General features: G+C 41.3%; 1 protein-coding gene across 5 annotated transcripts in view; it reads right to left on the bottom strand.

Annotated features, from left to right (window-relative positions):
- Positions 1 to 17093, bottom strand: part of ehbp1 (EH domain binding protein 1) — a 162787-nt gene that overhangs the window by 42807 nt on the left and 102887 nt on the right. For 2 of the 5 annotated variants that reach the window (XM_078160960.1, XM_033612641.2), the window contains 3 exons: positions 12742 to 12892; positions 8995 to 9051; positions 5239 to 5393 (listed from right to left, as the gene is read on the bottom strand). In XM_078160960.1, the coding sequence (XP_078017086.1) occupies positions 5239 to 5393; positions 8995 to 9051; positions 12742 to 12892 (363 nt within the window). Of the gene's footprint in view, positions 1 to 5238; positions 5394 to 8766; positions 9052 to 12741; positions 12893 to 17093 lie in introns of all 5 variants that reach the window. The other 3 variants (XM_033612644.2, XM_033612643.2, XM_033612639.2) reach the window with 2 other exon arrangements.

Genomic DNA, 17093 nt, shown 5'->3' on the forward strand with positions numbered 1-17093 from the left:
ACACACACACACACACACACACACACACACTCGTACCCCATTAGTGCACATGCAAACACGTGCACAAACACGCTTACTGACAGGCCATGAGATAAATCTGGTAGAAGTTGATATGTTAGCTACATTGTGGTTTGCTTGAACACCTCCCCACACACACTCACTCTCTCCCTCTCACACAGACACAGACACACACTTCCCCACACACACACTCACTCTCTCTCTCTCACACAGACACAGACACACACAGACACACACACACTCTCATTCTCTCCCTTACTCATGAGAGAGACAAAAAGCAGGCAATTAACTTGACTTTCAACAAAACCTCGAGCCAGAAAATATATTCAGATTATGCAAAATGCAAAAAAACGCTATTGTTTTCAAAGTGAACATGTGTTAAAAAGCTACACGCTCGCTTCTTCCACTATCAAAAACGGCGTGCAGAAATGCTTTATTACCAGGCCTCCAAATATGCCAAGCCGAGTGGAAAAGAAACCGACTCCGGCTAAGATTGACGTTGTGGCAACGCTAATAAGACGGCGAAACGTGTAATAAAGTCGACAATTAGGGCAAACATGTTCCACTGCTTGAGACGGAGGAAGATAGTCAAGCAGGGTGTGCAGAGCGAGGAAAACTAATAGAGACAGCGTGGGCGGGGAACGAGCTCCAGACGGGGAGTTGTTAGTTTAGCTTCAGATTATTGACTTTCAAAAACAATGTCAGCAATTAGTCTGTTCCCACTTTGTTTTGTCTATTAGTCTGTCAGCTTCTACCAGCCTCTTAAAGCCTCACGTCAAGTCAAAATCGAGGCAAATTTATTTATGCAGTGCTATATACAAAATGCCCAATTAAAAATTTAAAATATAAGGACAGGGCTTGGATGTGTGAAAGCGCGACTGTGTGTGTGCCAGTGAAGCCCAGAAAGCAGACAGTAGATTTAAATTGCTGATTGCAGGAAAAGTGAGGAGCAGAAAAACAGGCACGTCTTCAGTGTCTTTTACTTACCTAAATAATATTACACTGAATCTTCCCATCTTTCAATAAAAAAATGTTGTTTAGTGCCAAATTAATGTTTGGTTTACATAAACATTAAAGGAATAGTTCATCCCAAAATGACAAGTACATCCTCTTACCTGGTGCTATTTCTCATCTAGATTGTTTTGGTGTGAGCGTGGGAGATGTCGGCCATAGAGACATTTGCCTTCTCTCTCTTCTACGGTTGGCGGGTGTAGTTCGGTAGAAAGAAAACAGTTCCTACATGAAACTGCTCACAACAAGGTCTGTGGATTATCTTAAGTGACCAGGTCATGATTTCTAGAAAAAGACATTGATGTTGAGTTTTTAAAATGTATTTTTTTTTTGGCGCTTTGAGCGCCACAAGCTGAGTGCCATCTAATTCCAACAGAAGGCAGACATCTCAACGGCTGATATCTCCAACACTTGGCAGCTCACACCAAAACAGTCTAGATTGATAAATAGCACAACAGGTAAGAGGAAAATATGTATCTTCGATTTGGGGGTGAACTGTCCCTTTAAGGCTGCAACTTCAAATTTTAGGAGTCCCAAGTGACACTTGGATGAATGTACAAACATACTGTAAAGTGGTGTCTCTCAAAGCGTCTATCTCTCGGAGATTACTGGGGCAGAGGTGGCAAAATACAACAGCAAATATTTTCACACAAATGTCCTTTGTTTGGAGGAATGCCACTATGATATCCAACTTAACATGTTACAGGATTTCCTTTTAAAAAAATGCATGTTTCCTCTAAGTCAATTGGGTGCTCTGCTTACGTTCCATCATCATGTTAACTGGGCTAGCAATCCCCAAAAAGCACAAATAATCTCTAGTCAGAGAAACACAGACACCTTTTATTAAGCAATATAAAGTAAAGAAAGGGTACTTAAAGTCACTGGTAAAGCAAAAAATACTGTTAGGGTTTGGAGTCTGATTCCCAATCCAGCCACCGACTCAAAGTACTCACAGGGCCATGAGTTGCTGTGGCCAGGAGTCCATCAAGTGACTGATTTAATGAATATTTCATGTTTGTTTGCAGGAGAAGTGTAACAGTGTATCACTGATAATTGGATGTCAAAGGATTTATTGGATTAATGTTGCTGTCCTTGTCATATTTTCACGTTTTTTTTTGTTTGTTTGTTTGTTTGTTTTCCCATTTCAGTGTCTTGTCTGGTAAAAAGTGCAAGCCCCTGCAATATCTACAGGAAACTGTTGATTTAGCAAAAGAGTAAATCCCTGGGGAGACTGATTAGGACACTGAGGCCGTCGACACAATTATTACTCATTGTTTAACTGTTGTGAATCTGACGTGTTCACTGGACTACAACCAGGGGTTAACACAGCAACGTGATAATGACCAACACCTCAACTGGCCTTCTACACCGTCTTGAAAACTAACTATACAGTGTCTTTCTCTCTCAATCACACACACACACACACACACACACACACACTCACACACACACACACACACACACACACACACACAGAGCACCTGTCCACTTGGCTACCCCTCTGTCTCTCTTTTACACACTGGGACGGGCAGATATTAGGGTGTACCCTCCCTCCCTCCTCTCTTTCTTTGGCTCTCCCTCTTTATCTCTTATCGCTGCCATAATCGCGGTGGCAGTGGTGATTCAGTGCTTTTGGTGTGTGCAAGTCTGTGAATGTGCATGCAGGGGGCTGCGTGACTAACGTTGCAGTCTGCTGAGCGTCGCATGCCCTTATCGTGCGCTACCGAGGCTGCGCATACACACAATCACTAATGAGAGAAAAGAGTGTGTGTGTGTCTGTGATGTTCCTGCAGGTCGTTCCACCCGCCTGAAGGACTTTTGGGAAGCCCAATCCTCTTGGGACAAGACAGTTTATCCTTATTTTAAAGGACAGAGGAATACAAATGCACGTACACAAACATATTTATGCACATGTGCACATATTAATATAAACAGCTTTGAAATGAAGAAATAACTGATTTGTTTTAGTAGTTTTGTGTTGAGTATATTTATGTTGTGTAGCTTCCCATACATATGGCATTAGTGACAATAAATAGCACATACATGGAGGTACATTAGGGAAGCAGTGGAGTTTAAATAATGGCTAAATGTTGCATTTAACAATGCTGTTACAAAATTTCAAAGACGTCTAAGAAAAAGTAGCCATTGCTTACTGTATTGGAGTTATAACTACAATAAAATAGCATGATATAGAAACAATGTGTTGCTGAGACTACTGTGCCTGTTTATTTAGTTGCCTTTTTACCTGTTACCTTCAATTTGGCCTGGAAACTGATTTTTGAGTGCCAGAAATTTCTTATTAAGTCATCTTTTAAGCCCAGTTCAGACCAAAGATTTGCAACGAGACGAGATCGTTTAGAACGTTGCAGAGAAAAGTTGCAGCGGTGTGAAATGGCCAGTCTGAGCTCGACTCAAGCCAGCTGATGGTGTCAACTGCAACTCAGCTGGTCAAATCACCGGAGGCTGGTTTTAGAACGTAAAACACGTCACCTGTTTCTACAGCCAATCGGCTTGTAGTGAAGTCAGCTGGTCAAGTCAAAATGACTGCAGACGGCGTGTTCATTTGCTGCAACCGAGCCCTCTGTTTCCATCCTCACAGTGTGCCAGTGTCGGACGGTGGGTCGCTGCTGCTGCTCGCTCTATGTGTTTATACTACCCAACAAATATATTCTCACTGACTGATTAATTGGTGCTGCTTATTTAAATTATTGTGGCATAATTATTATGAATACAGCCCATCTGATGCTTGTTTTGTTTAGTTTTTCACCGTTCATCACTACTACAAATGCAGCTGTAGCCAGTACCTAACTATCACTATCCTCATTCATACTCTAGGAAGCTACAAATTATATTCAGCCACAAATTAAGCCTGAAAAGCTGAAAATCAGAACAGAAGTACAGAGAGTTGTTGCACTGAGATGATACACCGTCTCATCTAGTTGCATGGGTGTGAACCAGCAGGGTTTTAGAAAGTTGCAGAACGGCACGTTGCAAGTAGTTACATGTTTCAGCTCGTCTCGTCTTGTAAATAGCAATTTCATCTGTTCTAGTTCTAAGTAGGGACGGGCATTTTAAGTAAAAAGAACAGGGTCAGAAAGGAACACCCAAAAATTCGGATAGGGGTTAGGGTAAGCCTACCTTTCTGCACTACATGGACTGAAGACATAAGCCAACATAACACATTCATTTCAATTCTGCCATTCTGCCTGTAACATTAGATTGAGTGATGTTCAACTGAAAAAGCTTAACGTCACCTGCAGCTGCGCAGATCTCATTTATTTCTTATAAATATATCAAGTATCCTTATATTGAGAGCTTGTAATGCCTCACGTTCCCTTATGTCCACCCAGGCATACCCACACACATTCATACTCTGATGACGATGAAGTCGCCATATAAGGTGCTGACCGCTGACTGACTCCATAGAAGTTTAGTTCACAGTTGAGATTCGAAAATTAAATATCATTCACAGAGAGACAGTTTTGGGTTAGGTGTTTTGGATAGGTGTCAACCAAACAGGTGATTCAACTTCTGCGAGGGTCAAGTGGTAACACACACAACACATACGCGCTCCTTTGGCCATAAAGGACTAAGCCTTTTAGGCTTTGAACACAAGAGGGTGTTTATGTGAATCGATGATCAAAGACACCCTGTGTCGCATAAGCACAGAGGGTTTCACTTGTACTGACACACACACACACACACACACACGCACACACACACTTACCTTATTCCACTTGACATTCAAAATCAATTAAACAGATGTTAAGACTGGCCGACTATTTGTTGTTGACTCAATATTCACATCACAAGATAGACACATGCAACAGCAGCACCCCCCACTCTTCACCTACAAACACACACACACACACACACGGAAACACACACACACAACTGTCTGAAAAGGTCATAGTCAATAAAAGGGGACTGCTACATGTTATGTAGAGCATTATAATGCCAGTGTGTGTGTCTCGTGGCTTTAGACAGACTCATATGGACACGAGGGGGATAAGCTATGGTCTTACATGAAGTGGTCCGACTGACTGATGTGTACACAGGGTCAGCCAGCTGAACACCAGGGTCAATCGGACCTGATTGATTGGACTGACCCTTTGATGGCATGGAGAGAAGAGAGGAGAGACAGAAAAATACAGACAGAGAGAGATAAAAGAGGAGAGAGTAGGTGTTTTCAGGGGAGCATTTGCGTACCTCCAGTCCTTCTGCAGGGCTGACAGGGGAGGTGGAGGAGGCAGTGGGCGAGGATGAGGAGGAGGTGGAGGACGGGGATGAAGGGGAGGTGACTCTTCTTGGGCTGACCTCCACCAGCTTCTTCAGCTTCAGATCCACATGCTTACTGTTTGGACCTGGAGAGCCAGGGAAAAGGATAATGAGTACAAAAACTACACTAGACATTTGAAGTAAACAAAAGTACCTCGTGTCACATACAGTACACAAATACTACAAAGTTAAAAGGATAGGAAAGGCTGGACATCTTAGTTGGCATTCACACACACACACACACACACACACACACACACACACACACACACACACACACGGGCAAAGCCATTGATAAGGAACATACACACTAATACATGAGTGTGAAGGGATATAAAGTACACTGTAAATATATATGATGTGTGAGAAAGATAGCGATCTGGACAGACCAGGCAGCTTTAAGCCCTGTTTGTACCGCAGAGAGATGCTGAGGTACTGAGTGTACATTGCTGGGACTATCACCATGGTAACCACAGGACAAGATGGAAGGAATGAGAAAAATGGAGAGAAAGAAAGGCGAAGGGAGCATGTTGCATTTTTAAGCGTTTGCTGTCTTATAGTGTCTTTCTCAATAGTTTAATTAGCTTTTAATAGTAAGTCTATTCCCATTAAATATATATATATATTGGAAACACAGCAGCACAATGCAACAGAGTTTAGCAGCACTACAAACTACAGCTTCCAGAATGACCTTAAGATATATAAATACCTCTCTAAAACAGTGTCAACAAAAAAATGAACATCAGTCCTTATTGTTTGCTAAAAAGTATAAACAATGGCTGTTTTGTTTGGGATGGTGATTCCCAAAAGGTTCATCTTGCGAGTGCAGAAAATGGACTCTGTGCCAAAGTATGATTTGTGGTTAAGAGAAATGGCGAACACATTACATATGTAGAGACTGCATTTTTATATTCCAGATGGAGAAGGTGTGTTTAATTTGATCTGGGACGCTGTACTAAATATCTTTTCGGGGTAACGCCTGGGCCACATTGCCTAGCTCTACCTGTGCGTGATGGCTTGCAGCTCGCATGAGTGTGGTGTTCACACAGACAGAGTTGGTGCTGCGGCACGCTGCCTGCCAGCTTTACCTTTCTACATTGAGTTTGACTCATATCAAAGCCAAAATAAAGCCTTGTGTTGACAAATGAATTTGATTCTGTCAACAGAAATGCTTAAGGGCTTTTCATTTAAAATGGAAACAAAATGGAAACATGTCTGTGAAATATTCTACAGAAATGGACATTGACACTATAATGAAAGGTGTCATGTCGCTAATTCTGAATCTCTAGATGAGCCACAGCTGAGCCGTGCTCCTCAAGCAGGCAGTGCAGCTGTAACCTATTAACATGGGTGCCAAATGAAAAGCAGGCAGTGTGGCCTGGGCGTAAAGTCTGATGTGTTATGTCCATTGTAAAACACCTTACTGCAGGGTACTGTAACACCCTGATGAAAACACTCTAGTCGAAACGGGTTGGTTATCCATGTATTAACAAAGGATTTTTAACTATAGTCAGAGTGCCTCGGATGCATTTTTGGACTGCCGGCTTTTGGACTGACCAATCCTCGAGGAGCACCTGATCTTTTTTGTGAAGCACTCCCTATTTTTTCCATCTTGATGTATATGTTCCTTTTCAAAAACAAAACCAAAAAAAAAAAAACTATGAATAAACACTTTTGTACTTGTAAAGAAAAACTGCTTTGTATTTAATTTGACTGTGGTTAGTGTTATTATCTGGAGTGTGCTGCGCCCGTTTGTGCTCTTTTCTTTTTTGTTTGCTTTCCTGCTGGCACTATTAGACTGCATTAGTTTAAGTTGATTATGCCTTATAAACTTTTCAAAATCACATCATTTTTTTAGTTACATGACATTTAAAAAAATCTACTTTTAATTCAATCTTGCTGATGCTTTTATTTTCTGTATTCAAATTATCAGCATATATTGCCGTAATCTTGTGTTGGAACCATAACCTACTAGTTTGCATTAAATCGTTAATTTTGGGTTAAATAACTTTTAGGAGTCAATATATTTTCACATTAATGCTGAAATAATCTCCTTTATAGCACCTGTCACATTCATTTTCACCAGAACTGTCTTACAGTTCTCTTGTTAACTCCTTCCTCTCATTCCATCTGTCAAACCTAACCTCGTCCCTCCCTTTACCCTCCATCCATCCCTAATTTTTTCGCCCTATTATTCTTTCTTCCTCCCTGCTCCCTCAGTCTCTCTCTCTGCCTTCCAGGAGCTGGGTACAGCTTTATTTTCCAGGGAATGGTAACCATAGCTCCCCTGCCAGGCCATGCCACTGCAATGAAGAAGATGAAAGAACAGGAGGGCAACCGTTTCATGTGTCACCTCCCTCCGTGACACACACACACACACACACACACACATCCCATGATGCATGCATACATATGCCAAACATAGACACACTCTCTTGAAACACACAAGGACATACAGGAGGAGGTGGGGTGAATGACCTGAGCTGCAGGAAAGTAATGACAGTAACTGAGCGTTGAGGGGAAAAACATTTACAGTATGAAGTTTGGTATCAGCTGCTTTAGTGTTACAATCACTACCATCCATTTCTTTCTTTCAAGACCACATAAAATATTCCACCAACAAAGAACAAAAACACACAAATGGTGAAAAAAACCCAAAAAAATAGTGCAGAGATACTGCACTTCAAAGCTGGAGGAAACATTCGGCTGTTTTCATGTTTGTTTCTTCTGGTCCTTCACTGTACGCTCACCTATCTCACATCGGCAGGAAATTGAAGAAGCAAACAAAATAAATAAAATACAAAACAAAGTAATTAGTTTACCTCTGAAGATTTGAGCAAATGCTTTCCTGAAGATATGATTTTATTTTTGTCTGGGGAGCACTTTCCAGAGTTTATTAATTACTACTTAAAGAAGTTTCTAATAGAAGAAAATAGAAAAAAATAACACCCACAACACTATGGCTGCACTCAAAAATGTACCCTGTAAGTTAGTTCTCCTGCATGAAGCACTATTGAGTCAGGAGAAAATAGACTGCTGAAGTCAGAGGGGCAAGTAAACAGAGGACAGAGAGACAGACAGCATGCACTCAAGTAAGAGACTGTGAGGTGTGAGTGCAAGTGAGTAAGAGAACAAGTAGATCAGACGGCTGCCAGCCTGTTCAAATTTTGATGAGGACAGTTTAGACGACATGACTGGGCTTGAGTAAATGCTTGCACTGCACTGATAAGTAATGGAGGAGGTAAGGTGGAGTATAACAAAGACACAAAGGGGGGAAAACTCCCAAAAGCATTACCATTTTAGTGCTCTTTGGATGTGCTATATTATGTGTTATTTATCTATTCTGAACATTTAGGAAATACAGAAAAGAAGATCCAGGAAGATAAATGTGTGAGTTAGAAAAAGGCAAACAAGACGGCAAAGCATGCAGCACCACACAGCCACAGCCAGTGATTTTACCCAGAGAAGTTAGCTCAGAGCCGGGGTTAGTAAGCTCCAGGGGTACGTGGGTGCTGGAGGTGGCTGGAAGATTGGCCTCCAGTGGCAGTGGGTTAGTAACCAGCGCAGATGCAGATGTGGCAGCAGCAGCAGCAGCAGCAACAGTATCATCATCATCATCATCATCATAATCACCACCACCAAAATGGAGCTGCTCTTCTTCAGCCCTCCCCTGTTCCTCATCCTCACCCCTTTCACCATCAACAGCATCATCCTCATGATGACCTCGCACTCGATCCAACACATCTGTGGGTGCGGAGTGGGACAGCAGAGGGGAAGGGAGTATGAAAGAGGGTTAGTCAGGGTGGCAAGGAAGGAAAGTGAGGATGTAAGGGCAGAGAGGAGAAGTTAAATGACAGGTGTTACAGGAATAAAAGGACAAAATGACGACACAAAAAGGAGTGAAGAAAGAAAAGTCTTGGTTAGTTTGTGTTAACAGTAATCTGTATTAAGAGTACACGCTAAGTGACCCAACTCCATAATCCTTATCTTAAACATTTCTTCTCCCCTTAAGCATTCCAGCACTCCTGATGGGATGATTACTTCCGTTTGCAAATAAAATGTCACCCTAAGGGCCCTGACGCAACAAGTTGATGGTCAGCTGTTGCTCAATGTTGGGTGAGTGTTTGTCGCCCTAGTTTCTTCTGTCAGTCCCGCACTGTTATCACTAGTCGGTCCTTGAGTGCTTCTTTTCGGCCAATTCAGCATATTGTATCTGTGTCGCAGACGGTTGTCCTCCTGCGTTCTGTGTCGGAGACCGCAAGGAATTATTGGCAGATCAGCTCAGGAGAAGAGAAACAGAAGTGAGGAAAGCTAACAAACGACTAAAGTCATAAGGCCCTGAGATCGAAACAAACATGTTACATTAGATAAGCATATTTTTTTAGCCACTAAGCTCTTTTGCAGAAATGGTGTGGCATTGTTTGTGTTATTGTTTTGCTAGTGCATGGTAAATATGATTTTCAGCATTGGGTAGTGCTGTCAATGTGTTAACTGGCTAACTAGCGTCCTGAATCTGTCCTGTCCGTCTTTCAGTTTCCCTTTTGGATGATAAAGACAAACTTCTGCCACCTGCTAGTGTGGAGAGTTACCTCATCTCACACAGGTGCAGAACGTACGTGCTAGTTGGTAGTTGTCTGTAGCCTTTGCAGTGTGTTCAAGTGCAACTTTTTGGCCGAGACATAAGTGACACGAAGCAACGCAACAGGCTTTAATATTTAATGCACTCGTTAGAATGAGGGGACTCAAACCTGGTGCTTCTGTGCAACACTGCTGGATTTAAGTGTGTGCAACTAATTAATAAATCTAATATCTAACCAGATTCATGGTATGAAAAGGCCACCTGAGTGACAATGAGGGACCTTGACTGATTGGTGGGTGTCTGTCAATGGGTTCATGTGCATCAGTGCACTAATATCTGACACACAAAGTGAAACTGAGACCTCGGTTTAATTCCCCTCATTCAAAGATCTGTTGCCTGCCTTTCTTGTTCCAGATAAAAGAGGTAGGGCAAACAAAAACCACAAAAACATGAAAGCACATATTCCATTAAGTCTCCTGAGGGGCTCAGTAGAAACAACAGCGTCTCCACATTAGGAACAAAAGAAAAACTGTGTTAGAAGAAACTCAAATGGAGACCTGAGCAGCTCAAGCTGCATGGATAACCCACCATGGATTAAAACAAAACAATCAGTAAACAGCGTCTGACATTGCAAGCTCCCTCCTCTGCTATTTACTACTTGGTGGGTAGAGAGACCGAGAACAAAGAGAGAAGGAGAGAGAATCAAAATAACAGCATTTCCTGTTTTTTTTTTTTTTTCTAATTTGCTAGCTGCGATGCGGAGCGTGCTTGCAAGCGCCGTTCCTGCGTGGCTGGCTGGGGCCTAATTAATGGGAGGCCATGGTGATGGAGTTTGGAAAGTTTCTTTGCAGGCAGACACTTGGAGGGGGCAGCCCGAGCTGCATTAAAGGACCGTGAATGGTGTTGAGGGGAGAGAGGGAGAGGGAGAGAGGGAGAGTGTGGGGGCTAGGATTAGCCGTTCTGCTCGGCAGGCCTTGTGTATCACAGCCAACAGCATTTCTCTCTTCTCCTCACCTCCTCCTCCTCCTCTCTTGTTCCGTTCTTTCCTCCAACTCCATTTTTAATGAGATCAACAATTAGTCCAATTCAGAAAAGCTGAAAGAGCAAATAAATCAAGTGCTACCCTCCCTCTGCCGCGCTGTCTTTCTTCTGTTGTTTCACCTAACAAGTCGCTGATCTCACTTCTGGTTGTTTAGGGTTTATAAGTTTTTGATTTGTTTGCTCGATCCAGGAACCCACCACCACTCTCATGCCTCTATTTCTTCTGATCTTCCTACTTATTCTTCTTCCTCTGTATTTGTAATCTTTTTACCAGAGCTGTAAATTAGTTGATTCATCAATTAGCGGAGTATTTTGATCATCAATTAATCCCTTGAGTAATTTTTCAAGAGAACATTCTCTGGTTCCAGCTTTTCTCTGTTGAGCCCCGTCACCAGAAGAAAACTTTAGCATTGTGCATTTTTGCAAACCATGGATATGTTACATTTGTACATTTAATACCCATCATATCAATGTTTCTTAGGTTACATAGCTCTGATTATATGTAACTAACCTTGTCATCAGGAGGCGGAGGAGATGGCAGATGGCGTGACACCTTGGCAAAATGTCTGTCATCAGTATTTGAGACCGAAAAACAACAACACTCATTTTTTTAAGGGAGACATTTGCAGCTTTTCCAGCCAGGACTGTGCTACCAAAAACAGGTGTTTTAAGTCAAAATATGATCTTCTCCTAACCATGGTGGTCAGGAAAAGATCATATTTTGGTGGTTTTTGTGCATAAATAAAACCAAATGTTAAACACAGTGTTGCTAAAACGTAAAGAAAAGTCAAGTTTTTACATTTCTCATACATAATAACATGCAAATGTTACATTTCTGTGGTTTACAGAAACATACTGTCATAATATATTCTACTGTTTGGCTTATTTAATTCTTAGTAAAGAGAACTTCTGGTTTAACAGAACAAGATACTATAAGACATCACCTTTCACTTTTTCTGGCATTTTATAAACTAAAAAATTAATAGAGAAAATAAGTAATTGGTGCTTGAATCACTCTTCCATCCCCTCTATGTCTCCTCTTAACCAACAATACGCCATAGCTCAATGTTTGGCGGTCTCTCCATTTCTTTGTATCAAGTGTCTTCTTCACTATTTCTCCTTGATCGCAGTTACACAACTCATACTGTTCTCTCAACTTCTCACAATCTTTGTCACCCTCTATACCCTCACCTTTCATTTGCATGCAGTGCACCTGATCTACCTGAACAGAACAACCAAAAAGATGGGAGTAATGTGGAGGAATCTGAAACAAATGACTAGAGTCCTAATAATGGTCATTATCATAATAACCCCAATTTCAAGGAAATGGAAAGCAGTGGGAAATGTGCACAGCAGCATTTGCTAACCCTGCAAGCCATTATTAGAAGTGTTTGTATTTCGAGCATAATTTGGCAGCACAATGTGTTGTGTTGATTAACAATTACTGGGCGAACAAGACGAGGGAGGAGTCGCAGGGTAAACCGCTGCTCTGAATATGAGGGTGGTACATTTTAGACCGGTGGCCGTTGTCAAATGGCATTTTGTTTTTCTCTGAGGATTAAGCAGAACCCCTTTAGAGAGCATAATGGAAATGTGTGTATGAAGGAAGTGAGGGTATGTCAACACCATGCTAGTGTGACTTTTCTTTTGTATTATCGTTAATGAGTTTTAGTGAGATTTATGAGTGTTAGCAAGTGTGTGTGTGTCAATATAAGGCCTTTTAATCAAAGTTTGGAAGTATGTGTGAATAAAAACATTGTGTGTCCATACAGGGTGCGCGTTTATGTTTGTTACTGCTAAGGGTGTGTGCTGACCTCCTGCAGGGCTAGCCTTGCTGCCCTTGCCCCTCTCAGTGCTGGATGCATCCAGCAGGCTCATATCTGACATCTTGACTCCGGATCGAGCCTCAGCTATCAGCTGCCTGGCTCGCTCTCTCAGCTGTCTCCGCCGCTCTGCATCCCGCTCCTGCACACACAAACATGAAAGAAAACAAAAAGATAAACCAACAAATTCCAGTTACTCTTATGCGGGTACAGGTAAATGATATGAGATCAAGAGAAGAAATCATGAAGAACGAAATCACTCATTTACAACACAGTATTTAATGATTATTAGGGATGTCCTGATCAAGCTTTTTTATTTCCTCTATCCCAACAGGAGTCCTTTTATATTGGGCTTTCCCAGATACTTAGTCAGAGCTTAACTGCTAATTTATGTGACTTGAAGAAGACGTTGTAGAATGACATGCAGAGAGGAATAAACTACTTATTTGGTGCCTTATTTGGAGTGTGCATACCTTCTTTTTGCCCTGCAGTGAAGTATTTTTGGCCTGGATGTGCACAGACTTGGCCCTCTTTCAAATATTTATCTGACACATTCAAATAACAGCTGAAGCCCTCTAACTTTGGCCCACCTTAATTTACATGAGCTATTTCACAAAAATACTGAAGGTCCTGATGAAAAAAATTATGATATGATATAAAAGTTAAACAGAATGTGTCTCCTGAAACTAAGGTGACACAATCAGCTAGAGTGAAGACGCATCACTCTGCTGGAGTTGTTGGGACTACTAAAGCCCTCACGGTTGTGCAGAGTGAAGCTTCTTTTCCCTTATAAACAGTCCTTGGCAGAGTGCACACACCGGCATGCAGACAGCACACAAATCAGACAATGGCCAAGTTTTATTTATTTAAGGAGAGCAGAGCTGAGGTAGACAAAATGGATCTGAGTTCAGAATAGAGAGAATTGGATTTTAACAGGCTTTATATCAGCCGATGATTTCATATTATCACATGGTGAGTGCTTTATGAATGCATATCTTAGATAGATAAGACACTATGCTCAGTCATTTACACACACAGAATGTAATAAAACCTTCACAGACCTTCACCATTTACTACAAAATACATAATAAGATGTTTTGCCATCAAAATGGTGGTACACATCTTAGTGCATTATGCTGTTAGGAGTATACAGACAGACAGACACACACACACACTTGCATCTTCCTGGCACTAGACATACAGTATTGAGCCGTCACCATCAGAGTAATGGCAGAAATGCCATTTTCAGGTCAATCCAATCTGATCCCACTGATAACACAGGCCACAACACACACATACACACACTTACAGAGCAAACAGGAAAACCTTGATGATGTCAACTGACAAACACTTAACTGGTGACGACCTGGCCGAGCACACACGAGCACACACTGAATGCACAGGCTGTACATATGGTAAACAGGTAGAAATACACAAATATCCACGACAGGATGTCATAATGTGATTTAACACACAAATTAGAGACACAGAAAAGATAAAAACAATAAAAAGAAACATAATTAGTATAAGGTGCTCTGAAAGAGCAGATGGGGCAAAGTTATGAGATTGTATTCAAGAAGTTTTCAGGCTGTTGGGATATTTTTAAGACTTGAGTTGTGGCAGCCAAAGTGTTATTCACTGCAGAAGTCAATTCTGAAAAAATACAACAGTGAAAAAATACTGTTTTGAATCCTGCCTGCTTGATTTAAGCCTCTGTAACAAAAGCAACAGAAGTTAAGAGCCACACAAACTAACAAAACTAACACAAACTCCATCGTGCACTCATCTTACACAGCTCAACCTAAGCACAAACACCTACACTCTAAAACTCCACCTTGCACCCCCCACCCTTCTCTCTCCCAAACATACACAACTACATATGACCCAAGGGAGAGTGAAGCTGCATTTCTCTGTCACTATTCTCCCTCCCTGTGGTTTCCTGTTAATCAGGCTTCTCCATATTGAGGCAGGGGTTTTAGGGCTGGCCTATTGAAGCTGCCCATTTATCCATTAACAAAACAAGCAGCGCCCGCTAATGAGCTACATCTCTCCATTTCCATGTCAATTGTTTATTTGTAGCCATTGTTAGACTGGGACAATGGGGCTGTATTGTAAATGACAGCAACCCTAATGCACCCTGTGTGTGTGTGTGTGTGTGTGTGTGTGTGTGTGTGAGAGAGAGAGAGAGAGAGAGAGCCCAAGGGGATGCCCACAGGGAGAAGGGAACACACCTTAGAGAGAGACTGATAAAGAGAGAGACAGTGGGAGCGGGAATGGGAGAAAGAGAAACCGAAAGAGAAATAAAGAGTGAGGACGGGAGTAAGCTGGTACTGCCTGTAGAAAAGTATTGAGTGTAAAGCATAACAACACTTCTTTACAAACTATCCTATTCAGAACAGTTCCAGTAAACAATGCAGTTAATTATGATTAATTTGAAACAAAATGGGTGGTGGTATCCTTACACCAGGAAACTTTGCTTTTTGTTTAGCAATTCTTCTAAAACCAACACAAAAGACATCCTAAAACAATTAAATGTCAACTGTTGAGAAAAAAGATTTTATCAAAAGAGAAAGCTTCAAGGCACAATTTTAGGTGGCTGACAGAACTTTAGGGGCCAAATAAATTCATTACACACACTTTGATTATCTTAGCTGTAGGACACTGGCATTAATATCCAATAAACAGGCTAAGGATTGCAAGATTTTAACCACAAATATACCAACGTAGTGTTTTTTTTATCATCGGAATAACAGTGGAAATTCAATTTTTTATTACATTTATGAGACCTAAAACATGATGCAAATGGACAACAAGAGAGGACCTAAGACTGAACCCTGTGGAACACCATAAACAGATGCTCCTTATGATACTATTATTATTTAGACACAATTTTTATTTAAAAAAAAAAAAAATCTAAAATCTTAAATAAAACAGAAGCTTAGAAGTAGGTTAAAAATTGGTACAAACAGGATGGGCGTTGGTTTCTTGAGCCATTGCAGGTCTTAAAGTAGAGAGAAATTAGCCAGAGAACAGGGAGCAGTGCACAACAAGAAAAAACATGTTTGAATGGACTGTAGATTAGAAAAAAGATTTGCCTTGCTTGGGAAAAAGATTGTCTCGGGCATTCAAACTACAACTACATACAATAAAACTACAAGTAGCATACATCATCCCCAGCTCTATACACCCTAAGATAATGCACAGTGCCCTAGATCCAAGTGTTGTACAGATGCCACCCTTAGAGTAATTGCAAAAAAGTACTATGCAATGATCTGCAGTGAGAAGGTGGATGATTTAATTTGGGAGACCGTGGATTTAGAGGTCAACTGCAAGACGACATCAAGATGAGTTAGGAGGAAGGTCAGTGGTAAACAAAAAAAAAAAAGGTGGTGAGGTTTTGGGAGTCAATTAGTTTCTCTGAGTTGGTAGAACTCATTCTGCATTTTCTGTTCAAGTCCCTGACTGACTTTGGCTGACTAAAGTAGGGTACTAATCACTGACTCAGATGCCTGCAACAGTATTGCTGGATTGCACCAATATGCCATGACACAAACATTTATTTTGTCTTTCCTTCTTTATATTTGCTGTGTTGTTTTCTTCCAGTATTTCTTTCCTTCAATCCTCACTTTCTACTTTATAGCTGTTTTCTATGCAGGTGTCTCCCTGCTTTTACAAATGCAATATGATAACCAGTAATGTCGCTGATGGCCTTCCGGCTATGGACTAGTTCTGATATCCAATCTGGCCTTTACAGATATGGATACAACTACCAATTTAGTGTGCCTGGGTGCATATATACGTATGTATATATACACACACACATACAGCTCTGGCCCCAACACACTCCAAAACATCCCACTGCATTATTGTTGTCGGCCATTTTGGGGACAGGAAATGGGAAATTGCCTATCCAGAGGCTAGGATTAACACTATAGAAAAATGCATCTGACTAACTCCTAGCTCGGTCAGTTACAGAGCCGCTGATTAAAAAATATGAGAATGTGTTTGGAAGGAGAGACGAGGAGAGGAGAGAGGAGAGGAGAGGAGAGGAGAGAGGAGAGGCTTTTTGTTGTGTATAGAACTATGTCTGACATAATCTAGGATCCAGTCTTTCTGTGGTGAAGTACACTTGTGTGCATGTGTTATTTTCAATCTGTTAAAACTAGAATATCTGTCCTTTGTAGATGTATCATAAAGGTATAACAGAGTCAACTTTAGGAACTGAAATGAAAAGTTGAGGTGCAACAAATGTTTGGGTTTTCATTATCAAACTAAAAAACACTTTGGACGTGTTGGAAACTATGCAGAAAAAGTGCCCACAAGGGTGTTGCTTCCATACATCA

Source organism: Epinephelus lanceolatus, chromosome 17 (assembly GCF_041903045.1).
Source record: "Epinephelus lanceolatus isolate andai-2023 chromosome 17, ASM4190304v1, whole genome shotgun sequence".
In the NCBI taxonomy this organism is placed as follows: Eukaryota; Metazoa; Chordata; class Actinopteri; order Perciformes; family Serranidae; genus Epinephelus; species Epinephelus lanceolatus.